The 27,896-nt window shown below is 37.7% G+C and overlaps 1 protein-coding gene across 35 annotated transcripts in view; it reads left to right on the forward strand.

The window, feature by feature from the left end:
• The window catches only part of TENM3 (teneurin transmembrane protein 3), a 1,291,378-nt gene that overhangs the window by 1,109,533 nt on the left and 153,949 nt on the right, over positions 1 to 27,896 (forward strand). For 22 of the 35 annotated variants that reach the window (XM_071432135.1, XM_071432137.1, XM_071432120.1 and 19 more), the window contains one exon: positions 10,461 to 10,670. The exons of the other annotated variants lie outside the window; for them this stretch is intronic. In XM_071432135.1, the coding sequence (XP_071288236.1) occupies positions 10,461 to 10,670 (210 nt within the window). The remainder of the gene's footprint in view (positions 1 to 10,460; positions 10,671 to 27,896) is intronic. 35 annotated transcript variants of the gene reach the window in all.

Genomic DNA, 27,896 nt, shown 5'->3' on the forward strand with positions numbered 1-27,896 from the left:
CCAGAGTTCACCACTGGTTAAGTAAGTTTGATGTTTCATTGGCAGGACTGCTCTCTCCTTTCTCATTGCTAAACGCCTGCTTTTGTAGGCATGGGGCGATTCTTTAGTGTTATGGGAAATTTTATGGGTTTGCCTCAGTTTATTGGGAGAAGGCAGGGAGCAGCAGGATGATGTTTTAGTGCCCATGGAAGGCTCTGGCAGCAGTGCTGCTCATGCTGATGGCTGCTCAGCATTGTGCTGGTCCCTGCAGAGCCACGCTGGGAGGCACCCAGAGCTCCTGGGGGAGCATGTGCCGCTCTCTGGGGCAGCTGGCAATCAGAAGCTGCTGAAGGTGGCGACAGTCATTGTATCCTTCCTTCTCCTCCTCTTCTTTTGCAATGCTACAGCTCTAGTCTTTTGAAATAGCTACAATCCAAAAAATGCATCTCACAGGGATGTAAATAACCGCACTAAAAGAACTAATTGGTTAAAGCAATTGGTTAAATTGGTGCTGATAAGACCAAGGTCATGGGTTTGATCCCCATTTACTTGAAATGGGCTTGGTGATCCTTGTGGGTTCCTTCTAAATCAGAATATTCTGTAAGTCTTGTGAATAATAAAAAATAGGATTATTTTTGTAAGTAAGGTTGATAGAAGTCTTTTTCAGCAGTTTGTTGCTCTTTGTTCACATCTATCAGAATCACTTTAAATTGCTATGTTTCCTTCTGAGAAAACGAGTCATATTCTGTGGTCTGCAAGCATAAGCAATTTGATGTCATTAAGAAGTTCTCTGGATGCTTTTTTTTGAAGATGTTGTTCCCTTTATGGCAGGCTGCAAGGCAGTGGCCACACTGGTAGCAAAAGTAGGCAAAACTGGTATCCCTGTCATTGCTTAGACTGCTTTTCTCATGTAGGACCCAGAAGAATTAAGAAAACCAATTTTAGTTAATTAGTATTTGATTTCACTCCTCTTTAAACTGCTTCTTACAGGGGTGGGAGGAATGAGGGTGGGAAATTACCTGATTCTAAAAACTGAATGATTTGTGAATCATTCTCAGAAGGTTTATTTCCTCATTAAGAAGCCCCTCTCTCCCACTCCCTTTCAAAAAACCTTCACTTTGTCTGGTGTTCTTCAAGATGCATTTCCTGTCCTGTTCAAAAAAGACATTTTCTGCTCCCCCTAATTTAGCCCAAAGCAACTGTGAAAATACAAAGTGCATCAACTACCACTGAGTTATGTTGGAAGAATGATAAACCAGATGTGACATGGCTCAATCCATTTCACCTCTAATAATAAAAAGTCATGGATAGGAAGAACAAAGAAGCATTTCTTCAAAGGTTACTTTTATAGGTGATTACTCTTTATGAATTGTCATCTGAAAGAGTATCAGCATCCAGAAAAATTACAGTCTTTTACAAAGGTCAGGATTGAGAGTGGAAACTTGGTAAACACTTCAGCATCATTGCTGAGTGAATATAAGACAGATTCAGAGTGGCTATCGTTCCTGCATTGATTATACTATCTGCCAGCTGCTCCATTTTTGATCCTTCGTTCCATTTCTGGAAATGCAGGAAAAAGAAAAAACCCTGGTGGGTTTTTTCCCTGGTTTCAGCTTGTGTCTGTGGCGTGTTTATAGTATGGATTTTTTGAACATGAAAATCCTGGCAGGCTTTTGAGAAGGGCTGGTTTCTTTCTCACAGCACTGTGTAATGCTTAGTTTGGTTTGCGTGTGAATCGATGAGTAGCGAGTAGAGAGAACGACTGGCTGCACATTCCCCCTACCTGAGAGATCTCTCCTGCCCTTTCCCTGCCCCCATGTAGTGGTCAGGGAAGCAGTAGGCCCTGGTAGATGTGCACAGCCATGGAGGGCTCTGACTGAGGCAGAAGTGATTGGCTGTGCACGGGTGCCTTTTGCAGTGCCCAGGTGCAGAGCCGTGCGTGTGTGCCTGCATGTGGAGCACCCATGCACCCCTGCCTCTGGCTGTGCTTGAGCAGGCACCAACTGCTGTGGTAGCAAAGGGCCAGGTCTGTGGCCAAGTTACACAGGAGCCAGATGGGCACGCCAGGAGCTTCCCTCCATGCACAGTCCAAGTGCTACAGGCCCTTGGAGACCTTCTGGCTCTGATGCTCCAGCTATACTGAGTACTGGCTGCCTGCAAGTCGGCTGCGAGTAGCACTTGGCTGGGCCAAAACTGCGAGTGTGCCACTTGTACAGCCGGGTCGGTGGCTGAGCTGGTGTCTCCTTGTCCTGCTGTGCTGAATGAGACTCCCTCCCATCACAAGGCAGAGGAATCTGAATCCCAGCAGATGCTCTAAATGGAGAAGTGACATTTTCATGTGAGAACTTCTACGTCTCGAGTGAAGAGAGGAGTTAATCGGAATATTTTGCAATCTGGCATTGATTTCAGCTTGCTTCTGTCCAAAACTGCGCCCCCAACCCCCCAAAAGAGATGAATGTTTTTCTAAAAATACAGAGACCTATTGCTTAAAATCATTTTCTGAGTAGAATGAAGATTTTCACTCTTCTGGGAATAGCTCTCTGTTCCCTTCCAGTATTTTTCATGTGCAGTTTTAATTAATATTGGGGGAAATAAACTGGAAGGTTCAGTTGAGCTGAGCAGAGTAGCTCCTAAAAAAATAAACCCTGGGTGCTAGAGATGCTTGAGGTTTTTTGGTTCAGCTTATGGACTTTGTGCATAGGTGAGTGGACCATTGCTCTACACCTGGCTCTGAATTTATAAGGTGATTCCTTTTCAAAATAATAATAGTAAAAAAATTATTTTTCTGTAGTAAGAAGAAGGAGCTGTGCATTTTGGTTAGGATTCTCTGCCAGTTAAGGCTCAGATTCTGCAATTTCTTAACAGACAAAACTCCCATTTAAAGCAAAAATGAGCACTGCCTGAACTCAGGACTGAAGATGGAGCTGTTGTGGTCATGCATTCTGACCCCTGTGAGAACAGGGCACTCCTTTTCATTTAACAATCTGCTGAGCAGCAGCTGTTAACTTTTTGAAACAACCAAAATGCTTCAAAACATAAAGTGTTTGCTTCAGAAATGCATGTCAGTTCTAAGGCAGAACCATTTTTCTTAAGAACTCTTTCTCTTTTTTGGAAGATAATTGCCAGTTTTATATTACAGATTCTGCTTATTATACTTCCAAGAGGGAAAAAAATTACAATATTTCAGGCCATTATTTGTCTGGCTTTCTAATGGATTAATTTTGTTTTTCAAATCAATGTCCTTTGATTATGTTTTTGTACAGTTTTAGCTTTCACAGCCTATAGAAGTAGTTACAACTTTGTGAGTTAGAATACATGTCAATATAATACATCTGTTTTGTTTAGAATTGCTAACTTTTGGAAGAAATATAGGAAAAATAGATGCCATTGGTGTTTAAAGTTTGCATCTGACATGAAGGCACAGTTCATCAGCACTCAGAAGGATTTGAAATGTCAAAAGTATACTTCCCAGTTCATGGGTAGAAGTGTCATTATCCATTATGCTTACAAATAACGCAAAACACAAATGGAAAATCCACAACAGATCACAAGAATCATTTCTATGCCTTTGAAAGCATTTATTTTTAAAAGAGTTCTTGGCATATAATTTCTTCTCACTGCACTGTTTTTCACTGTAGGTGGATTAATACAGTCTTAGTTATATGTGTGTATATATTTGGAAGACTGTCTATGCACGTATTTCCTTGGGGAGGTCTTCACAGTAGCTACTGCAGTGGTCAACTCTGGTATAAATAGATAAAGAGAACTGTGTTGGTTATAAATAATTGTTCTTTGTGTGCTATATAACAGCACTTTTTGGTCGTTCCATTTGCATGTAGAGTATTAATTAAGAGATAACTGTCACTGCAGGTTGGCTGCAGAAGGCTGCAGGATCCAGCAGAGAGATAAATGCCAATGCCAAGTCATACAGGTTGGAGAGCATACAGGAAGTCCATAATGAAAAATTAGTTTAAAATTAAAACTCACTTGTTACTAACTTACTGTTTTATATGCAGAGATGAAAAGGTCCAAAATGCAGTAGTTGAGGGTTCTACATACCGGGTGCAGGGGCTTGGGGGTTTTTAGGAGCTTTTTTGGGTCAGTCTACATGTGATACACTAGAAATTGAAATTTTGGGATGCGATCAGTAAACTTGTTAGGAGGGTATAGGTGCCCTTTTTAACAAGAGTGTGTACAGCTTTCAGCACACTGGGAAGTCTTAGAACAGATTGCAAAGAGTCATCTCAGCTTGATTCAGAAGGCTTGTAAGTGTCCTTCATGTTTGAAAGTGTTTTGGTTTCTAATTAATTTAGCCAGAAGACATGTTATTTCTGACCTTCAAAAACCACTGTCTGTCTCATCCAAGTTTTACAAGATCCTTAAACTGTTTTATTAAAAAAAAAAACAACCTGAAAACAAAACAAAAACAACCAAAAAGACCCAAACAGCAGCCTGCCTTGTCATGTTGTGAGCAGCAAAGTACAAAACAGAGATATATAGCTATTCTTAGTGATCCATTATAACATGTTTTTCCACAGTATGGGGTCTGGGTTTGGGTTTATATGACATAGTAGGGCCATTTAATATAACATGAAATCTTCATTTCCATTAACTCACCAGCAAAAATCCCATTAATTTCAGTAGAGAGATAGCTACTTTGCAAATTGTAATTTAATACAATTTTCTTACTGACATTGAAGTCAGTAAGAATCTCTTTACCACTTCAAAATAAGACTCTCCTCCTGTGTGCTTGAGATGAAGATAGAGGATTTTTTTTTTTTCTGCAGTCTCGGTGACAAGGGGGCTGCCAACACTGTGAATGGAAAACTGCATTGTTCTGCCATAGCTAAACAGCCTAAACAGAGCTGTCTACTGTTGTATTCTTTAAGCAGCCATCAGAAGTTGTACATAAGTTTGGTATAGGATTTATGCAACCTGATTGAGATGAAAATAATGGCCCTTAAATTTTTATAGTGAAATTACCTTTTCAAAGTATGTAACTTGCAATGCATCTTATGGAAGTAAGTTGATAATGCCAGGGTTTTAGGGACAGTCTAGATATATGAGCAACAGTTCAGCATTAAAGAAATTCATGAAGCAATGAAAACTACACATTTTTAAGATCATATTTCAGCTCAGGAAAGTTTTCGTTGCTTCATGAATTATAGTCAGAAAAATCTGATTTATAATAAGAATAGAAAATAAACAAGGGTTTTTTTCTTTCTTCTTAGTGTCATTGCCAGCAAAGTCTCTCTGCTTTAAGAGTTTGAATCTAGCAGGAAGATTTCATAAGTGCACATGTTTTAAGGCTCCTCAGAGACTGGGTCATCTATTTCGGCTCACCCACCCTGCAACAGCAGGAGGTCATTACTACTGCTTCTCTCCCATTCTACTTTTCTCTTAAATGCCACTTTCTAAAAGTGTCTAGTGCTGCTTTCTCTAAAATACATCTAATGGAGATGCAGTTCATCCAGGCACTCAGTGGTGTTGTTGAAGCAAAGTGTTTCTCTTGCAACTGGTGACCCATAGAGGATGAAAGCTGAGCAGTTGTTGGGTTCATTCTTTGTAATACCATGTAAATAAGCTTAAATGCTGTGAATCGCTTCTTCCTTTTTTTTTTTTTTTTTTTAAGGGAAGGCAACTTGTACATAACTGTAAACTGGGGGTGTTGGGTAGCACCAATTGACAGAAGCTCAGCTTTAGACGTAGTTAAGCCTTAATACACTTAAAATAGAAATTTCTGTACATTACTACCAGTCCATTGTTGCAGTCTTCCCCATTACTTATTTGCTATCTTTTTATGGGTTGCACTTACCATACTTGTCCCACTGAGCTTTTCAATATGTGACATCAGTTCTGCTTCCAACGTGTCATTTGTGCCATGTTTTAAATCAGTGCTGATTGTGACAGGAAACACTGCAGTTTTTTTTAATATAATTACTTTGTACATATGTATTTAATGTATCCATTATTAGCTCAGGTGTATTTATTTTTTCATGTTCTTCATACAACCTATTTTCATTGTGTTTTACTTTCTTTGGGGACTCATATCCTTAACAAATGTATTCATCTCTTCACATATTGCTATGTTGAATCTGTTCTTGCTGGAGTTTGGCTATATTTTGCATCTTCACATAAGATAATTTTTTTGAAGTACAGAAAGATCATTTAAAGTCATATGTTTTCAATTATGAAAATACCAACAAAATAAAGGGTCTTTTTCCTCATAACTGACCTAAACCATGAGGTTTAAGTACTCTTAAGTCCAGTATATTTGCCTGTGAAAAAATATCTTACTGTTGAATCAAGTTCAGAAATTAAAAACAGGAAGTTCTGCTTTTTTAAAATACAGGCAAGAAACTCAAAGCAGAAGAACCAAATGTTTTGCTAGGTGGATACCAAAGGAAGCAAAATGGGGAGAAAATCAGAAGTAGTATTTTTTGAGTTTTCTTTGAATTAAATATTCTTAGTGTTGTATGCTTCTAAGCTGTATGAAAAAAATGTTATAATCAATCTAATTGGCTTTTGTTATACTTAATTATTTTTATGATTTATAAATGAGTTTGTACAGACTTCAAGAGGTGATATTGCCAAATATTTTTAAATGCCTTTCATTCCATATAAAAAAAGAATTGGAAAGGAATATGCACATCATTTACGAGTCCTCTAGAAAGTGTGTTAAGTGTTTTTTTCCTTAATGTGTAGCTTATTCTATAAATGGCAGTATAGATAGCTATCTCTCTTTTCACTTGGAATCTAAGAGGAGCTCACTGCAAAAATCTGCCAGTTCTGGATGAAATTGTACAGAAATAGGTGTCCCAGCTGGTTGGCCTAGGGTTCTTGTGAAAAATTGGCTCATAGCATAGCTGGCTCTCTTTTCTCTGCAGGCCATGTAACTTTGTGAGAAGAAAGCAACAAAAGGAGGGCTGGGGAGAATAGCCATCCTTTATTGGGTGAAGGGGGAAAATACAGGGATGAAGGATGAGGAAGAATCTGAGGTAACTTAATGCCTTCTTTGCCTCAGTCTTTAATGGTAAGACCAGTTGGCTTCAAGATCCCCAGCCCCTTGAGCTGGAAGACAGGAACAGGGAGCAGAACAAACACCTGTAATCCAAGAAGAAGTAGTCAAAGTAGTCAATGACCTGCTATGCAACTTAGACACCCGCAAATCTATGGGGCTCAACCCAGGAGTACTGAGGGAGCTGGCAGAAGAGCTCAGCAAGCCACTTGCAGTCATTTACCAGCAGCCCTGGTCAAGTGTGGATGTCCCAGGTGACTGGAAGTTGCATAACGTGACACTTAGCTACAGGAAGAGGCAGAAGGAGGTTCCAGGGAAGTCCAGACCTGTCAGCCTGACCTCAGTGCCAAGCAAGGTCGTGGAGCAGATCATCTCGAACGCCATCATGCAATGTGTACAGGACAAACAGGAGATCAGGCCCAGGCAGCAGGGGGTTTGCAAAATGCAGATCCTTCCTGACCAACCCAGTCTCCTTCTGTGACAAACTGACCCCTTTAGTGGATAAGGGAAAGGCTGTGGATGTTGTCTACCAAGACTTAAAAGTTCTTGACGCTTTCTCCCACAACATTCTCCTGGAGAGCCTGGCTTCCCATGGTGTGGCTGGGTGTCTTCTTTGCTGGGTTAAAAACTGGTTGGGCAGGCCCAGAGAGGTGGTGGTGGATGGAATTGCAACCAGCTGGTGGCTAGTCAGTAGAGTTCCTCTGGGCTCAGTACTGGGGCTAGTCCTGTTTACATTTTTTATCAGGGATCTGGAGGAGATCAAGTGTGACCTCGTTCAGCTCACAGATGACTCCAAATTGGGCAGGAATTTTGGTCTGCTGGGGGGTAGAAGGTTCCACAGAGGGAGGGATCTGGACAGACTGGATCAATGGGCTGAGGCCAATTGTGTGAGGTTCAACAAGGCCAAGTTCTGGATCCTGCACTTGGGTCACAACTCCATGCAATGCTACAGGCTCGGAGAAGACTGGCTAGAAAGCTGTCTGGCAGAAAAGGAGATGCTGGTTGACTGCCAGCTAAACATGAGCTAGCAGAGTGTCAGGAAAGTTTAGCTTGAATACTAGAAAAAAGTTCTTCCCTGAAAGGGTGATCACAACTTGGAACAGGCTGCCCAGGGAAGTGGTTGAGTCTCTATTCCTGGAGGTGTTTTACAGACATGTAGAGGTGGCATTTAGGGACATGGTTTAGTGGTGGACGTCGCAATGCTGAGTATGAGGTTGGACTCAGTGATCTTAAAATTCTTTTCCAACCTAAATGATTCAACGATTGTAAGACCTGCCTGCTGGAATTAGGTTTATTTATAAAAAGTTGCATAACTTCCTGGTGGTCTTACAGCCCTAACCAACTGATTTTTGCAGTAGCAGAGATCTGTCGCTGCTGAGTGTACGATGGGAGCTTTGCAAATACCCTTGCACTTCCACCCCATACCTGACACGTGGTGTGTTCTGAACTGAGAAATTCAGTAAACCAGGGCACCCAAGTGGTGCATGCTCTGGATGGCCACTCATCAGTGCAGTGCAGTGTCAGCTAGCCATGTAACACTGAGACAATTAATAGATTTGAATAAATGGGGAAGTGTACAAAAAAACTAAGGAACCTTGGACACGACACATTTTCAGGCAGCATGATATTTTGTATGATTATGATTTGTGCAATCAGGGCTCTGTTATGCCTGAAAGGTAATGAGTGTAAATTGAGAAGGAGAAAGGAAGCACATTGAGAAGTGTTATATATAAAGTCCAAGGATACTACTGAAATGTTGACTTGCTACAAACAGTACATAGACATCTGGAACATATTACTGTAGCTCTCCTCTAAGAGAGGTCCAAAGCAAGTAAAAGGAGGTTTATTCCAAGATAAAAAATAAATATTACAAAAATCTCTACTTTTTTTTTTTATTGGAAGTATTAAAAAAATGGCATATAACTACTACTTAAATCAGTTTTAAGTATATCATAAGTAATGCATTATATATTTCATCCAGAGATAACCACAAATTCAGGTTACTGAAGCAAGCAATGTAAAAAATCAAGGTGTAGCAAGAAAACATGTTGGCTTTTTATCTCGAACTACAAAATGTGCCCATTCTCTACTTCTAAATTCACAAGTTGAGCCCTGTACAATGTCATTCCTCCATATTTTTTATTTCCCTGATTGTAAACCTTGGATTTTACACAGGAGTTGCTTGACTAATAGCAAGTGCTCACTTTCCTTCCAGGACCAAGCCTCCATCTTAAATTATAATGATATGTGCTGTTCACTACAAGAAGGGCTGAATTATATGTGGAAGTATTGAGTAAATAGTTTGTGGTGAGGCTGTCATAGGTTTCTTCTCAAAGAAGCCAATTGGTAAGGACTTAGCAACATATTTTAGAGATATTTAAGATATTACATGATGGTATGAACTGAATGTGAAAGAAAAAAAAATAATAATTAGCATGATTCTAGCAGTGTACAAGGGAGGTGGAGGGAAAGTAATTCAAGCTACTGGTGCCATTATGATTTATTAACACTGAGAAGCACAGCACTTCTGCAGCATAACTATGCTACTAAGTGCCATAAAACCAAATCATTATATGATAAAAAAAGCCCCTTTTCCTCTAATTTAAATTTAGATTTATAGCTGTGAATTATAACCATGCAGATTAATCTAATTTTGGTTTTATCATAAATTATGTAATAAAGCTTCATATTCTGGCACATTCCCCACCTACAGGCAACAACACTTATTTCAAAAGTAGTCCAGCAATCTTACTCTGAGTAAGATCTGTGCTCACTAAAGATTATGAAGAACCTTTATGTTCACTGGGTGGAATAGGTAATTCTTTGTCTCTTGCATTCTGGTCTCATTATTGTTTCATTGAAGGACTAAATGCATTGTAATGATATCCTAAGGCTTTATTTAAATCTGTCGTCCTCCATGATGACTTTAAGATATTTTCAAGATGCAGGAATGGGATGTAGTCATTGTGTATGCAGTTTTTAAGACAACTTGTGCAGATGGACACAAGTTTGACAGGTGAAACATTTTGACAGGTTTGAAATAGCATATGTGTCTGAGAAACATTGCTGGTAACTAAAAGTTCTGTCAGAGTAACTCCTGTGGTAGAAATTTACAGCGGTGAGTTTCCCTGTATGTGTGAGCTTGGAAAACTGGTTCTGTTTCTCTGTGCCTGCTTATTTGTATTACTCTATTTCACTAGTAGATTTTAGACAGGAGTGTCCCACTGAAAGAAGCAATCCTGTATGATAAACACTGTTCATTGAAATATCAAGTCATGACATTTTGTTATGGTTTCTAAAACACTTAAACCAGTTTATTTCAGGCAATTGTCATATTTTCTTTGTCCATCTTTTTTTCTTGTTTGAAGTAGAATATTCACCTTTTGCTGATACAAGAAATTAATTATGTGTTTTTCATATGGTATCTTGACCCATATTTTAAATGCTTTTTATTTTTTTATAGGTCCTCCCATGCCATCCTCCTCATCTAGTCCATCAGTTACTGAACATTTACACTCCCCTCCTCCATCACCCAATCTCCATGACAACCAGAGGTGGTTATTAAGTAATAATGCCAGCCAGCCAGTTCAGGACTCTGATACAGATGAGGACTATACTGCCGGCTCATATCTAGTGCAGACCAGTGATAATCCAGTATCTGTCCCAGGTCATGGTAAGAAGAGGACACTTTGTCCATAGTTTAAATACCCTTTTATTTTCCATCTTCTTAAGAAATTGTCTAACAAAACTTAAATATATCAAAATGACTCTGTATTTTAAACTGGTTTTTCCTTAAATGCCACAAATTGTTTCTATTTTACTGTAAGATGAGCAAGAGTAGAAAATAACAGCTAATATAGAAAAACTTGTCTAAGTCTTTTAACAGGCAATGCTTATGTGAGGCAGTAGCTATTAATGATTTATTATGTAATGTAGTTTTTAGCAAGTGACTAACCTTTAGTTGTACTTTTTAAAGGGTAGGCTGAAGTTGGTTAAACTGTCATGATATTTAGCTTCAGAATAATGTAAAAGTTGTCTTTTACTACCTCATCAAGTTCAGCAGGTTCCAGCTGTTCCTTTCATTTCCTAAGGGAAGAAGAGCAGGATTTTTTTTACTGGATAGCACTTTTTTACTCAAGACTGTGGAAAAAAGCTCTAAAGAGAGCTCTGAGATGACAGGAGGCAGTGGTGGCTTCTGAGATGTATGTTTCCACGTTTCTCTTCCTTCCAACCAGTATAAGCAAGCAAAAGGAGTGACATACTTTAAACACCAGTGCCTGCTTAAACATTGTGCCCAAAGAAACCACTTTTTTTCTTTTTCTTTGTCTTCTTTTTTTCTTCTTTTTTCTTCTTTTTTTCTTCTTTCTTCTTTGTTTTTCTTTTTTTCTTTTTTCTTTCTTTTTTTCCCTTTTATTTTTTCTTTTTTTTTCTTTTTTCCTTTTGATATGAAAAAATATATTAGCCACAGGTTTTCATTTCTGTTGCATGACTGAACAGATTTTCTTGGTATAGGTGTAGGCACACTGGAATAATAATTTTTTTAATTCACAGCCCTTCTCAGGTAGATCAGCAAAGCTTGGAACAAGCCACTTCATATTCTAAGAACCATTCCTGTGTTTTGATTGTTAAAATCTCACCTACAGATGAACCACTAGAGGGGGTATGGAGAAATATTTTTCCACAGATCACACATCAGCTGATTGGACAGAATGATTTTGCCAAGCATGACACTAAATTTGAGCTTCTCTTCTTAGCTTTGAGTGGAGTTTTGGTGTCTGCCAGTCTGCTAAGAGCACTCATGTATGTGAATTTGACACATTTGGAATAAGTTCTTTAAAATTGATGATAACTTTATCTTTGCATGTTCAACTTGCTCAGTATTTAATCTGTGAAGAACTCAAAAAATGGCCATGCACTGTCATAATCAGGGTATGCTATGCTTTCTTTTATCTCTAGGAATATGAAATCTGTTAGAAAATACATACATTATCCAAAAGGTAGCCTGATTTATTTCAATAAGTCAATATATTTAGATTACTGTATCTTCCAACCCTTCTTTTATAAATGAAAAATGCAAAAGCAAGACAAAACTGCTAAAAATTTTGAATAATTGGGATGATCTGCTTGCATCTCTTAGGAAGCTAATAAGCGTTCATCATTTCTCTAGATTTTGGTCCTTTTGCTGCTTCTGAAATTTTGAACAGTTGCTTACCAGTGAATTTACCAACCTTCAGGCATGTTCCTTAACCTGTTCCATCCCAGACAAGCTAAATTAATTTCATCTGATCCTCTGTCAAGTTTCAGCCTTTTAGCAGAACAACATCAGAGGGGTTTTGATGACAAGTAGGACAGGAGTTAGCACCGTGGTGTTTGTTGAGTCAGTTGTTCTTTGTAAGACTTCTGCTAAGCAGGAGGAAACCCAGCATACTCTGCAAGTATGTGTTCTTTTTCCTTTTCCCTCTCTCTTCCCACTGTTCTCCTCTACCTGCAGATGTCTGATATTCACCCCTTCAGTGTATATGTGTGGTAGAACTGTTTGCAGTTCCTGCTGTCAAGTGATCTTTCTCTCCACAAGATTAGACTTGTTTTCAGAATTGCTTCAACTTGCTAACCACGGATACTGTATGTATAGGGGCTGCCATAATTTAAGTCAGGCTTGTTGCTTTTCTGCTGGGTAAGGAGAAGATCATAGGTGTTCAGGTAGTGGACTTCCATTTCTACAGCCAGCTGCAGAATTAGGGTTTTTGTTACTGGAAGAAAGATTCCTTTCACTCAGCACACAACAGAATATTGCTTGGATTATCTACCTGATTTGCTTATGGTTGGTTTCTCATAAGATATGCTGATGGCCTGTTGGTGGGGGGAAAGTATGTTCATTGTAAAACAGGGAAAAGCAGAATATAATAAGTTAGCTACAACTTTCTTCTACTTGGTGACATGCATGGTTGTGTAGTATTGCACTGGAGTATGTGGATCTCTCCAATTCTATCCTGTCAAGTCAATATCATTTAATTGTGGCCTTTAGAATGCTATTATTTGATTATTGCATTTTCTTTAGCTAAAATGGTAAGTAATGCAGCATGTGTAGCATAAATTTCACAGAAAGAAGGGGTTTTTTCTCACCAGTTGTCTTTTCTTTTGCATCTTCATGTAAGCTTTCAATGCTATCTAATCTTAATGGGTTTAAAGTAAGTCCAGTGCTACATTGCAGATGACTTTGTCCAGTGTTTATATTGGCAGAGGGTGGGGGATCACTTCTGAAGCATTTAGGGATAAAAAAGGTGCTGACTGAAAACAATTATATTATTGAACTGCTTTCAGTTTTATTGACTTTATTTGAATAGTAAGTTGAATTAACATCATCTTAGTCTATTCAAACATCTGACTGTTTTCCTTTAGAATGAGTTCATTTGATCAGTGTATTTTATTTGATTGGCTCACTCAAAATTTAGAGTATCTGAATATGTGTGTAGAATTATATTACTCTGTGATGCTGGGTTTGATTAGCTTGTTTTGTTAACCAATGGGAATTAGCTTCCTTTTCTGGAATTAGCTTAAAGAGCAAAAAGAATTAGCAAAATGAGTTAGCTTCTCATGGTGAGCATCTGATAAGGTCTCATGGAGGTATTACTAGTAGCTTTAAAAATTCAGATCAAGTGAGGACTGTTGTGGACAGTTTAATAGGAATCATTTAATTTCTCTAAGAACAGTGTGTTAGTAAGTAGTGAAATTCAGGAGGAGATAAATGTTAGGACTATCAGTTACAACTCTTCTTTTAGACAGCATCTCTGATTAATTCTACTTGTTCCTCTTCTTCAGGGTGCAGCTCAGTATAATGAACTGTTCCAGCAGTCAGTCTGATTGCCCACTGCTATCAGAACAATTTATTTATTACATTTATTGTTTTTAGAAAGAGCAGCAAAATGGTTTATAATGAACAGGGACATCTGAATACATATGAAGGGAAATGAAACAGTTGTTAAGGTGAGAGTAGAGTGAACTGGGAGCTGAGAGGAAAGGATTTTTGAATGTGACTGAGTTGGAGGGCTTCCTTATGTCACTAAGTCTGCTTATAAAAAATAGAAGTCATGTAGTATCTGTATTTAGGCATCTTGATAAGTTTCTTAATCTTTTTCCATGAAAAGTTACAGATTAGTCAGAATTTGGAGGGGAATTTATTGAAATTAGTAGCAGCTCATCTTTTTACCCAGAATTTAATATAATAAAAAATAAAGTGCTAAATTCTTACTTTAAGCAGAGAGTATGAAGACAAGGTATAGTTAATATTTAATGCTTACCACTGACAATGAAATTGAAGAATCTGAATTAGAAACTCAGATTTGAGAATTTTTACCCCTAAATTTGAAATATTGTGGGAGAACCAGAAAATGCAAAATAGAGAATTATGTATTTCATAGCAGCAATTGTATAGTGCATTTGAACATCAAGGTTCTCATGTTTCTTAATAACAGTTTGTGATGATAGTTTGTGTGGTGGGAAGATCTGAAAAAAATTCAGTATAACATAAACTGGTTTTCAGTTGTCCTTGATCAGGGATCTGCCAGGTAATGTACAATAAAAAAGATTTTACTCCAGCCACATGAGAATTGCAGATTGATGGGCTTTTCAGTTTAAAATGGTTAAGCCTTCCTACAAATTTGGAAATCTAGAGCACAACTCTGAATTCAAACTTGTGAAAGAGAAAAAGTAATGTAATAAAACTGGTTGAATGAAAAGGTTTTTGAACTCTGCATTCGGAGGTCTCATTGTAGGACATCTCACTCTACAGCCACCAAATGTGCTGTAGCATAATTCTCCTATAAATTGAGGACTTTATTTCATGATGATTCATTAGAACTTGATGGAAGAGCTTATACAAAAGTATCTGCCATACAGAAATTGTTTTTATTACCCCACAATGTCAAGAAGCCAAGGTCAGAACCTTTTCCTTTTGTACAGGCACCTGAGGGAATAGGTGCCCAATGCTCAAGGCTGGCACTAGTAAAGACCAGATATTTTTTATTAGGTGTCTGTTAGGGGTTTTTTACTCTTCAGATTTTCCCTCCATCTCGTGTTTTCTGCATAGATACCACAATTCATGTATAAGCAGCATAACTAAACAATCTGCCTCACTTCCACCTTTTTCTTTCACCAAGAGCAAAATGAAATGGAAGTGTGATTGGAAGTGTGCACAGGGATTTGTGCTATAAGTTAGTGGGAGATGCTAGTGACTTTTAAGGCATCTTTTCTTCCCTTGCAGATCCTGTCAGGGTGGGAAGAGGAAAATGGGATTTTTCCCTTCATACCCAACTGGCTTGTGAGAAGGTTGGAAATAACCTGTGAATATTGAAAAGGCCCATGGCAAATTGAGTCTTAGCCAATGTGGAAGTACCTTGTGTGGCTTTCTGGTAGTCCTGCTTTAGTACCTATTAAACACTTCCCAGTCCTTGCTCCATCTCTGCTTTGCCACAGTTACTCCACAAAGGAAATTGCATGTATTGGTGAGACAGAACCTGGCAGCCAGGCTGTCACCAGCCATGTAATTTCACAGAAGGAGTTCTTTTGATTTCCTAGAATATTCTTAATAGGAAGAGACCCACAAGGATCATCGAGCCCAGCTTTTAAGTGGATGGCCCACACAGGGATTGAACCCACAACATTGGTGTTATCAGCACCATGCTTTAATGAACTGCATTTTAGTAGTTCAGGTTATTGGGGAACAAAAGGAGAGGGAAGAGGGTGTGGGGGGTGTTCTAGGACACAAGGAAACAAAATTGAGGTCATGAGGTTAAATGCTTTAAAGCTCTTTAGGGTTTTTTCAGTGGAGTATATATGTTTACCTTTTTTTCCTTTTCATCATTCTCAGAACTGTCAGTCATCTGGAATCTCTGATGGTATCCACATGCCTTATTTTCATTGTTGTCTTACACATTGTTTAATGAGATTTTTATCTCTTATCTCATAATTCATGATAAATTAAATTTTGTCATTGTTGTACCAGTACACACAGTACCAGTTTGTCCTCAGGTCTGACACTGGCCCCAAGACATGTTACTTGAAAAATTAACTCAGACCTGTTTGGTTTGAAATACTCTGTGATAATAAATTAGGATTAATAGTTCAGACTAGGAGGAGTTGTATTGAAGAACATCGTGGGGATATCCTATAATCTCAATTTTATTTAACATCCTTGTTAGTTATATGGATGATGGAATAAAAATGGCACTAAAAATTTCCCAATGATACTAAATAGCAAGTGTTCTGAGTGCCAACTAGAGACAAAATGTTAATAGAAGAGGGCAAGGAAAGATCATTAATTGTATAGCCAGAAACTAATGAAGTGAAATTAGAACTGAAAAATACAAGCTGGTCTGAAGTGCAGTGTATTCAGGAAAAATGTAAGGAGAAATGGTCATAGAGAATTTTAATTAGGCATTAATCTGCAGCATGGTCTGACTCACGAGTACTGTTTGAGCTGGGTATATAAATACATCAGCAAAGAGGGATTCCTAGGCATAGCATCAATGGAATATAAGTTTGGAATTCAGACATCTTGCTGAAAGCTCCTATCAAATTCTCTTATTGCTCTTTATTTTACTGTTCAGATATATGTGCATGAAAACAATTATGAGGTTAGAGGTATTACTATATGGGAATAGGTAAGAGATTTAGCTGTGGCTCAGTATGTGGCCTAAGCAATAATTAATTGCTGGCAAAGAGAAGCTAATAACCAAAGATAGAATGGAACATGTTGCATGTGGTGTGGGGATACAATTAAAAGTAACAGGATGAAAATAAGGAAAGGAAAGATTAGGCACATGGTTAGGAAAAACTGTTTAACAGTTAACTACATTAAGATATCAGTCTGTCCCAAGGAAGTGACAGAAGCTCTGTCACTTTGTAACATGATATTAAAACAAACAAAAATATAACTCATACTGCTGGGAACAAATATGCATTCAATTAGGAGAAGGTGGACTAAGATAACCTCCTGGAGCTTTTCTAATAGTACTTGTATGTATTTCAGATCAGGTATATGTGAGCTTGTACTTTATGACAGAGATTTTCTTACTGAGCTATGGCTACGCCTGTTAGGTTGGCAGCCTGCATGTTGAAATGCATTGCCTGTTAAAATGTAACGGAAAATTATTTGTCCTGTAGCCCAGACCTCACTCTAAAATTGTCCAGACCTTCCACAATAAATCATTTGCAAAACAGCCACTTTCCCTTCCCACGTGCTAGACCATTTTATATTCTGCAAAATTACAAAATAAGATTCCCAGTTCTTACTGAAAACTGCCAATGTCTTCTGGGCATGTACATATTCATGTAAATATTTTGTAAGCAAAAATGTTTGATACCCATAAATTCACAATGCCCGCGATGCTGAATAGAGGTACTTGACAAGCTTTCTGTAAATACAGAATAAGTTCATGTTATAAAAATACATGCTGATTTTTTTTCTCAGGCCAGAGACAATTTTGTTTCAGCCAGTGTGTAGCAGTGCTTGCAGCCTTCCTTGGTAGCTACAGAAGCACATAAATCTCTTATGGTCCAAAGTGAGACATTGCAGGAAGGCAAATATCTTTCAGGAACTACAGATCAACAGATTTATCTGTTCCACTTGCTTGGGGCAAATGTAGTTGCCTTAAAAACTTGAAAATTGTGTCTTGAATGCTAGCCAGCTTATTTTTTTTCTCTTTTTGATATTTGATTTCAATTTCATGAATCCATCTTTTTATCCTCTTTCATTGGTTTTTAAGCCAAAATTCTGTCAACATTGTTCCCTTAATGTACAAAAATGTACATTTGTTCTGTTTAATTAAGCATTCAGTCTGTTTGCCAAGAGCAAATTACAGTTCCCCAGTCTCACCCTCACCCCTCCAAAATCAAATTTTGCAAAGTGGGCAATTACTTCTCATATCTGATTGTTGTAAGTCATGTTTTGCTCCTAAGAGATTTTTGTAGTTTTCAATCTCTTACTATGTTAATTAATAGAAGAGCCAAGACCCAATTATTTCTCCTCAGATTGTGGCCTTCGTAGCCTTCAAAGAACAGTCTCCCCCACACCTCCTGTATCATTAGCCGCAAAATATCTTTGCAGAGATGATTTTGGCCTTTTCACGAATCAAGGGATTCAGAGTGACAAATTATCCATCTTCTACTCGAATGCATGCCAGATGGGACAACCTGCCAACTGTGTATCGTAGTGCGGATATGATCTGATGTGGAGACATTTTTTCTCCACTCCTCCTTCCCCATCAAAAATCATATTACAAAAAATCAGGCAGTTTAAGAAAATCTGTGAAGACAAATTCATTCTGAAATACAGTGAAACATAAGAGCAGTTTTACTGAAGGAAGCACGCTGCACCCAAATGTCAGCTCACTTAAGTGAACTAGCGTGTACCTGGTGCGATGGATGAACGTAAGAGTCAAAAATGCATCCTTCGCTCTTGCCAGTGCTTGCACACACATCGTTTCCTTTGACTGCTTGATTACAGAGCAGACATTTCCTAATTGCAAGATAAGGAGCTTGAATTTAAATTCTGTCACAGTTTAATGGAAGAATCCTGAAGTCGCAATCAGGAGCAAGGATGTACTGCTCTTGTGCAGAGAGTAGGCTGTAAGAAATTTATTGTAGAAATTACCTGTAATACAGAAGGTAAGAGGACAAGGAAACAGTTACCTAGGAGGTTTATTTTCATTATAAATTACAAGTCTGAGGACTTCACCCAGGTACTGTTTATGGTGACTTCCAGAAGAACAAATATTATGTGAGTGCACAGCAAATAACTTGTATAACATCAGGAGCAGATGCACGTGTGTCACATCATCACATTAAGCTCTTTTATTTTGATTTTTTTATTTTGGAGAAAGGTCTAGTATTTTTAACTCTATACTACAATGCAAAATCTTTTTTTAAAAGCCATTTTTACAAAGGGAGGACTCAAGATCTTACACATGTTCCCATGTGTTCATCATATGATGACAACAGTCTGAATTTACAGTTTTACAAGCCTTTCTTATGAGCTCTCATGCTCACCAACCCTTGATGGATTTGTGAATACAAAAGTTCTTCCAGAAACATAGAATGAATTGAAGATTGTGAGTTTTTAATAAAATCTTGATTTATTTTTTTTAATATCTAGTTTATTCTATAGTTCCAATGATTGCTATGGCCTGATTCTGTGCTTTTGTGGAATTGCTGTTGGATTAAATGGAAGTTGCTAGTGGAGGTTAATACAGAAATCTGGTCATTGTGATGCAACTGCAATATATGTTTTATTCTATAGTGTTGAAAAGTTCCTGTAGCAAAAAAACCCAGATCATTTGGCAAAATTTTTTAAAAATTGTGATTTGTCTTCTGGTTTCCATTTGAACTCTGTTCTCAGTAGCTGTAAGTGGGAGGATCATGTTTTAGTGCTTTAAACATGCTGCTTGCTGAGAGTGAACAGGACTCTCAGAAATTCGGCTGGCAGATGCTTGTTGCAGTCTTTCATAGGAGGAATGCTAAGGTTTTTGTGCTTGAGTCACTAAGCAAAAAAAAATAGTGTGCATTGATGATTGTGAAAACCATTTATCTCAAAGTTGTTTTGAGAAGTGAAAGGCTAAACATTTTTCACCTTTAACATCCTTTATCTTTATAAATATTATCAATAGTTTTGATAGCCTAAGGACTGTGCTTAAAGCATGAGTCTTCTGCTCTTCTCTCTCATATACAAAGAATTTCTCCATTTACAATCTTTCTGTATCTGACGTAGCATTGACATGAATTTATTTGTCACCAACCCATTAGGAGTACACAGGAGTAGTAACCCTGCTTTTTAAGGATGCAGAGATCTGACTAGAAGGCACATCAGCCTTCCTTTCTCATGCAAGCCAAGGATTCCTATTGTCAGATGCAGTGGGCATGAAAGCAGCAATTTTACAGCACAAAAACTCCAATAACATTTACTGCGGTTGGCTGAGATTGCAGTGCACACAGGCACTGCTCAGTCTTGGTTGCTTAAGCACCAGCTTCCCTTGGCTTTTTGCCAGCCTGTACGCTCCAAAGAGACAAGTCCTTTAAGGCGAAAGAGTTTTCCTTGTAACTTGCTTTGGGGTAAACAGACCATTCAGGCATAGTTTATTGCATTACATACTTGACTATGCATACTGGAATGCAGCAAAGTAATTGGTAGCATTATTTTAATCGTTAGAATTCATAGGTACGAGAGATGTTCTCTGAGCCAGGAGGGGAGGGGAAAGAAAAAAGTAAGGATGTTTCTGCCTGCTAAGTTGCTGATCATTTATTACAAAAGACTAAAAATATTCTCTCCATGGGAATTCTGTGTGTTTACACCAGTATCCCTGCTACAGTTACAGAAAACAGAATTAATTTGCCTCTTTATTGCTATTCTTCTCTTGAAGATAAATCCCATAACAGTTAGTAGCAACATGCAGTGTCAAAGAACAGTTCTGTTTATGTAACAGGATGCTTTGTTGTCATTAAAAAAACCAAACAAAACAAAGTCCACAATTTGGAAATACTGTAATCACAGAATACTTGCAAATTAAAAGGAAGTCAGTAACTGTAAATTTTGCCATCAATCCAACTCATCTTTGTGTTGAAAGGTACTCACTTTTGCATTAATCAGCAGTAAACTTATCCCATTATTGCCATAACCTGCAGACTCTACATGAAATGGTCTCTTAAATATTATTTTGTATGCATTTCTTGAAGCTTCAATTTAACACTGCAGTAGCCATTCAAACAACATACAGGGGAATTTATTTGTAATAAAGCATATTATATCTGAATATACAGGAGGCTGACTTATCACTGAGTACAAAATATCAGCTGCTGCTGTTTGAGTCTTGTAGTTCATTGAGAAAGGCTCAAGGAAGAGTAAAGCTTTCCTTTGATTTTGTCACTAGCAGTTGGTGTGAGGGGGCTTGTTTTTCTGTTCATTCTTAAACGCAGAGAAACCACAAGGGTTTTTTTGTTGAATGCTTCCTTCTTTCTCCTCAGCAGCATCCTACATTGTGTTCAGGAAAGCTTTAAAATACTGTCTGTGGTATTTCTTGAGTCTCTGGGTTACTTTCTGGTAGCTTGTCCTCTGCAGAGTGGTGAAAAGGCGAGGCTAGGGGTGACCTTGCACCCCCATCTTTGTGTACACCAGCTTCAAAATTGCTTCAGAAAACAAGTGAAGCACTTCTAATGAATTGCGCTTTTGAGTCTTTGAATCTGCACAGCGTCTCCATCAGGTTTTTACAGCTGGACTCTTCCTGTAATTGCTACTGGGGTGAGATGCACAACATGGGGTTTTGGAACTAAGTACTTACATTGTTTTACTGGCCAAAAATATATAACATAGAGGGAGCGACAGACTTCATGAAATTCACACTTCTATATCTTCATGTTCTTCAACCCTCTCCGACATGCTGCTGATTTGCCAGCAGGCACTCTAGATAAAGATTAAAGAAATGGAAAAGCTAAGATACAGTTTCTTAAAGCAGCAGTATATTAGTAAAGAAGTTGTTTGTTATGTTTGATATATGTCAGAGATCTGTTTATTTTTATTGCTACTGAAAAATTAGAAAGAAGCACTTGACTGTTTTAATCTTGTTGACATTGGAATATATAGTAATGCTCAGGAAAAAAGTATTCACCCATAGAAACAATAATTGATACCTTATAATTTTCAATTTCCAAGTACTTTAGCTCTTAATGTGCCTTCAGATATTCAGCATTTGTGGCGTATTTACCTGGATAATTCAAAAATAATAGGTCTTTTTCAAGTCCTTTTTGTGCATTTTTTAAGCACTATGGTATAAAGTTGTTACTTATGCCTTGTAATGTATGGTTTTCAAAATTTCAAAATTCACTGCAGTGTTTCTGTTCAGATGTCCTTTTTGTTCTATTGCCTCAAGGCCTTTAATCAGTGGTGTGTAATGTGGAATATTTTTCTGTTTGTTTATAGTTTTATATGAATAACTCAAAATAATTGGCATCAGAATGCACCACAGCATCATGTATGGATCTCTTCCTCACTCAAGTTGAATTATTTCTTATTTTAATCTGGTCTCCCATTTAAAAGTCTTTGATGTCTCTCCTTATTGTAGTGAATTCTGGCTACTGTTGTTTACCTAAGCCAGTAAACAGGAAGGCAGAGATGGAGAATAGATTAGATATTTTTAAAACTCCGTTCTAGCTTCTAGAAAGCCCTCCAGAGTGAACTGCCTTACAAGCCTTCTGGACTGGAGGCCCTGAGGGACTTTCCTAGGCAGGGTGGAGGAATCAGCCAGTTTTGAGCCTGAAAGGGAAATACTTCCTTGCCCTATTACAGAGATTTATACAGTTAGCTAGACATTTTAAATGGCTGGTTTTGTAGAGAAAGACCAGCAGAATAACAATCAAAACAGTACAGGCTGTACAGGCTGCCCAGATTCATCTAGTTGCTTTATTGTTAGTAATACTCAGATCAACATTTGTTAAATAAATTTATCTCAAAGTTCTTTTGAAACAGTCTTGAGCTTTGGGTGCAACTTTGCTTCATTGTCACATAATAACTTCTATGATCATAGCCACAACAGACCAGGTTTTTTTCCCCCTTTGAGTATATAGAATTCCTTGAGAGTTAAAATTCAAACTAGTAAATAACGAAATGTTTATCCTTGGGCATTTAAACCATCTATGTCTAAAAGTGAAGTGCTCTGTAGTACCAGTTTTGTGTTAGGGAAGCTGGGGAAGCTTCCTTCCTTCATGCGTGCTTTAGCAATGTTGATGTTCTTGTATGGTGTGCTGCCCCAAATTTAATCTGTTCTGTCATATATTAGGAAGAGAGAGTGGCTATATATTTTGCACCTGGAATCTTAAACTACCATGAATTTATGTATTTTTGAGTGATGGATAGAATATTGCTTTTACAAAAAGTTCAAGAAATTTGAAGGCACAAAGAAAATCCAGAGAATGATTAAAAGATTGTTCAAGGGCGGGCTATGTATGGTTGGTAGTATATAATTTTTCTGACACTAATACTGAAATAATCAAATGTGAATACTAAATAGTCTATAAACAATGCACTAACCTTTCATCTTAGTGATGATGATTAGTGATTCTCAACTTGCACAAGTGAAAATAATGTCTTATATCCTGGCAGAATTAAGTTGCAGTTAATATATGCATATGTTTCTATTTCCTGTTACTGCACTACCATGATTACAACAGAGCTGAAAACATATTTAAAGAAATGTGAAAAGCATATTCCTGTGGTTACAAAGACTTGAACAATTCAGTGGCATTTGGAGACAGCCTTTGGGAAATCCTCTTGAGAGGTATGAAGTACAGGAACCTCTAGATGCAGTGCTCTTTCACAGTTGCATCAGTGCTGTTTGGTTCTTTTGGAGATGTTGAGTAGTAAAGGAAAAAAGTAGTTGCAGATGCACTATTTCTACCACTCAAAAACTTGCTCTCTGCTCATGTAAGCACCAGCCAGCTCCTTTGCCATGATTTCTGCTTCCAAGTGCAAAGCTCTGTTGCTTTGAGGGTTAACAGTCCTAAGATGTTGTGCTGTTTCCATTGGCCCTTGCCATAGCTGTCTGTTAATAGTGACCATTGGACAGGAGCAAAGCCAAGGGGTGATGCAGCAAAGCCTCTGATTTGAATCCACAGAATACATTAGAAAACCAGATCCCCTTTCTTGGTGTATTTGTTGTTTGCCACCGTAGGAATAAAGATTTCCATTGCTGCTGTGGAATATCAGTGGAAAACTAAACGCCCAAATAATGGGACTGCTCATCTGCACCCCGTATCAATTCTGAAGTTGTTCAGATGGCTTACTGAGGAGCAGGCAGGACTCCCCCATTCCACTAGCAGCATATGCAACTGATATGGGGACATTTTTTTCTAATACCATGCCATTTTTTTCTAATACCATACCATCTTTGAAAAAAAGGCAAGGAAATATTCTTTTTAGGCTCTTTTAGACCCAAACTGCTGGTAGCCACCTTGAGGCAAAGCAGGAAAGAAATGAGTGTAGATGAGAAAGCAGAGGTTGTCCTGGACTCCTCTGCCCTTAACTTCATCCTTCATGACTCATCTGTTTAATGCTCCTTAAGCAGTCAAAAGTGCTGAGGAATGCCATATAGTCAAATCTACAATTAAACAGATGCAAACAGGCACGAGCCTTTTACTCCCTGATGTGATCTGTATGCATGGATATGATTTTTTTGCCCTTTCATTCTTTGGAGAGGTTGGGTATTGGGTTTTTTCCTCTTGTTCTATCTTAGTTTTAATCCTTCTTATCCTTAAAGTGTGCTCTTTTAATTTCCTCCTTTCCCTCTTTTTGCCCTTCTTCTTTGAAAGCACCTTTTTCTTATTAAGTCATTTAACCTTTATTAGACCATACCATGCCACTCCATCCTAGTTAGTACTTTCTCTTTTATCCCTTTTTCTCTTTTTTTAATGGACTCTTTTCATATCATTTTCTCCTTGTTCAGGCTTCCTACGTCCCCCTCCTCGTTCCCTTTGTTGTTCTCTCCATGGGACAGGTAGATCTCATGAAAAGGTGCTTTGTTCAGAATCTATGTGCCTTGGGGCAGCTATTTAATGAAAAAATCAGCTTCCACCCCATGCTCCTATCCCTCTGAAGCCCGATGCAATAAATGCCAATTACAGTTCTACATAATTAAAGTAACCATGTCATATTTCTTTTTTAATATTAGTGTCTTCACATTAAAGGAATGCAATGCTATGCAACGTGTATGTTTTTTTAAACAAAAGAGAGACAATTTTGCTCCTAATCCATATTACAACAGTTGTAATCTAGAATTTTCTTTAACCCTTCTGTTCTGAGAATAGTCTAGACATCTGTAGAAGGATCAGCAAAAACACAAACATGAGTACTTAAAAGTGTAGTTCCTTTATAATTGGGGATGAAAACTGACATCCTGCCTGCTTCTGATCCTTCTTACCCTCTTGTGGCAGGAAAACTATTAGAAGAGATGAAAATTGATCAAAAAAAACCACAGTCTTTTCTCTTGATGGCTGCTTTGGCTGTTGGGAGAATTTTCAGCTGCAGACAGGCCAGAAGATACAGAAAAGTATCAATCTTATGTGCTTTTAACAGAGCAGGATAATCTTAACCTTTTGGGTGCTCAGCTACTCATCTGTCCCTGGGAACTGAGGTATTCCTGGATACCTTAATAGCCTTACAAGAGGATTAAAAGCAGAAATTACTGAGATGTTGGTACTGGCAATGGCACTAATTTCCACAAATGTGACCATTTTTGCTATAGAGGGTAGTTGGTTTCAGACTTCTTGGTGAGATGCTCCCACTTGACCTGAAATATTGGAGTCTTTAATGCGTGTGTTTGATGTGAAGAGGCTCTTTACACTCACTATGTGGAAGTTAACATCTGGATTTGTGCTTTTCTCTATCTTTTTTACTTCCACTTTATACAGTTTTGTATGCCTGCTGTTAATGCACAATATTGTGCAAATGGCTAGTTTTTAATAGCTGAAGCTAACAATTGGTGCAGAAAAAAAATCTGTTCTATAAAGAAGGATCTTATTCCCCCAAATGTTGTTGGTATTGTTAGGTTATATTTTAAAATTCATATATATAACAGTCAAATGTCAAGTCTGGAATTTCAAATTTTTCTGAAGAAATTAATGACATAAATGAACTACTGAAAGCAGTATAGGAACGGTGTTCTGTAGTGTTTCATGTTCACTTCATCCCATTAGAGAAAGTATTTTTGTTCAAGAGGTGAAAGGCAGTCAGCAAGCAAGACTTCAGCAGAAGTGCTGTGCATAAAAACGCTTTTTGCACAAGTGGAGGGACATAATATTAGAGAGACATCAGGATGTGATTGCAGTGACAGTGGCACAGTTGTGTCTGCATGTGAGATGAATGATTAACTGTTGGACAAAGGATAAAAGAGTTTAAAAGTGCTGGAAAAAACATGCAGCATTTTTCCGACAGTATGGAATTTTTTACACAAAAGAAATAACCTGTCTGGGCACGCACCACTGCCTCAGTGACTCTCACATTATACACAAGTGAGATCACACCTGAGGGTGTTTTCCACCCCTGAAGGAATGCATGTCCTCAGAGAGAGCTCAGTTGCACTTTATCCAGCAATTAATTCAAAAGTTACCTTCCAGCACCCCAGCTGGGTGTCCAGCAGTGTCTGAGGGCTCTGTGCTGCCTTCCCACCTGCTCCAGGTGCTTCCTCTCGGCTGCCTTTGTCCTTCCCTTGTAGATCTTTTCACTCAATTTTGTTTTAAACATCTTTCACCATTCTTTCTTCAGTATTGTATTACTCTCTTGTATGCTAGTAGAAACATCTTCAACTTGTCTGAGTTCTTCTGTCTGCATATTTGCCATTGTGCTGCTTTTTTTTTTCCTTTCTCAGATGTTTTTAAGGGACTTTGTTGCATAGGGGCTAGTTTTTTTTTTTTAAGGAAGGAGGGCAATTTAAATTGCTTTTCTTAAGGCACAAGGAAGGTAACTTTTTTTTTTCATCTCCTGTCATATTTTAGAAACTTATGAGTATTTTATTTGTGATTATATTTTTGGTTTATCAGTCCAGTAGGTTCTCTATCATATTTCTCAACCATATCTTTATTCAGTATGTCATTATTATGTGTACGGAGCTATAAAATTCTGTGCCACAGAACAATGTGAATTACCTGGAGTATATTGAGATTTACAATGAATCACATAAAGAACTGTGGGGGGAAAAAAGAAGTAGTAGTTTTCTCATTATTATAATCCTTCAAATCTGCATGAACCTTTAATTTTTTTTTAATTATAGATATTTTCTTCTGTAGTTTCCTTACTCAGTATATAGAAAGCAAATACACTGGCTCTACAGAAATAACTACCATGTAAAGGAAAGACCTTGCAAGAGTGTAATTTCTGTTCATTAATAGAAAATTTTGAACTGATTAATGACACCAATTTTCTATCTCTGAACGAATAGCTTGAGTTATTGTTTTCAAAATTGTTCATATTTTATTGGCTGTTTATTTTCTATTACATTGCTTTTCAGATTTATGGAAAGTACTTGGAATTATTATATCCTTCATTTGATGCAATGAATATATTTGACTGGACAGCTTTATGCATTCAGTGTTACATGTTTTGTTTTGCAGCTGAAGACCAATTTCTTAATTGCTCTTGTGCGTGTGGTTGTTTTGAAGTCTTTTTCTAAGCTGCTGTGATTTTTTGCATTTACATGTCAGATGTGGGGCTAAGTCTATGATTTTACAAGTTAAAAGTCTCAAGTAAACTTTCATTAGCTCCTCTTGTAGTTTTGAAGATTGTAACTTGCCATTGCAGCGTATACTTGCAATTGAATTTTAAATAATAATTCCTAGGTCAAAACTCAGTAGCTGTTAATACAGAAGGAAAATCTTTGTGGAAACTTTTCCAAACTGTTAATTGAAATTTTCATGGTACTTCTGCACTGCTAAGAACAAGAAAGCAATACTTTTCTGCCTGGGGCTTTTGTGATCATATACCATAGAGATAGGAGCTGTATACAAATTTAACTTTGTCTTTTATAGACAGCACCTTGTGTTTAGTCTGAACCCAGTGATTTTAAACATCATTGTAGGAGTCATTTTTCTCTTGGAAGTAATAAACATGCCACATCCTTAAAAGACAAAGTGTGAGACATAGCTGTAGTTGCTCAGTTTTGGTGCCAAGTATAAGTGGCTTGAAGAAAGCTTAGCACCCTTATCCCTAGGGAGATGTAAATTGTCACAGGCAACACCAGACACAGTAACTTGTGTGCTGCTAAACAGTAGAGACATGTCACAAGTATAAAAGACATTCATAAAGTGACAAAATGCATTTCTGACATGTATTTCTATTTTTATTAACAGTGAGTTTGTATGTATATGC

Source organism: Agelaius tricolor, unplaced genomic scaffold (assembly GCF_023055355.1).
Source record: "Agelaius tricolor isolate 1412-34295 unplaced genomic scaffold, bAgeTri1.0.p SCAF_8, whole genome shotgun sequence".
Classification (NCBI taxonomy): Eukaryota; Metazoa; Chordata; class Aves; order Passeriformes; family Icteridae; genus Agelaius; species Agelaius tricolor.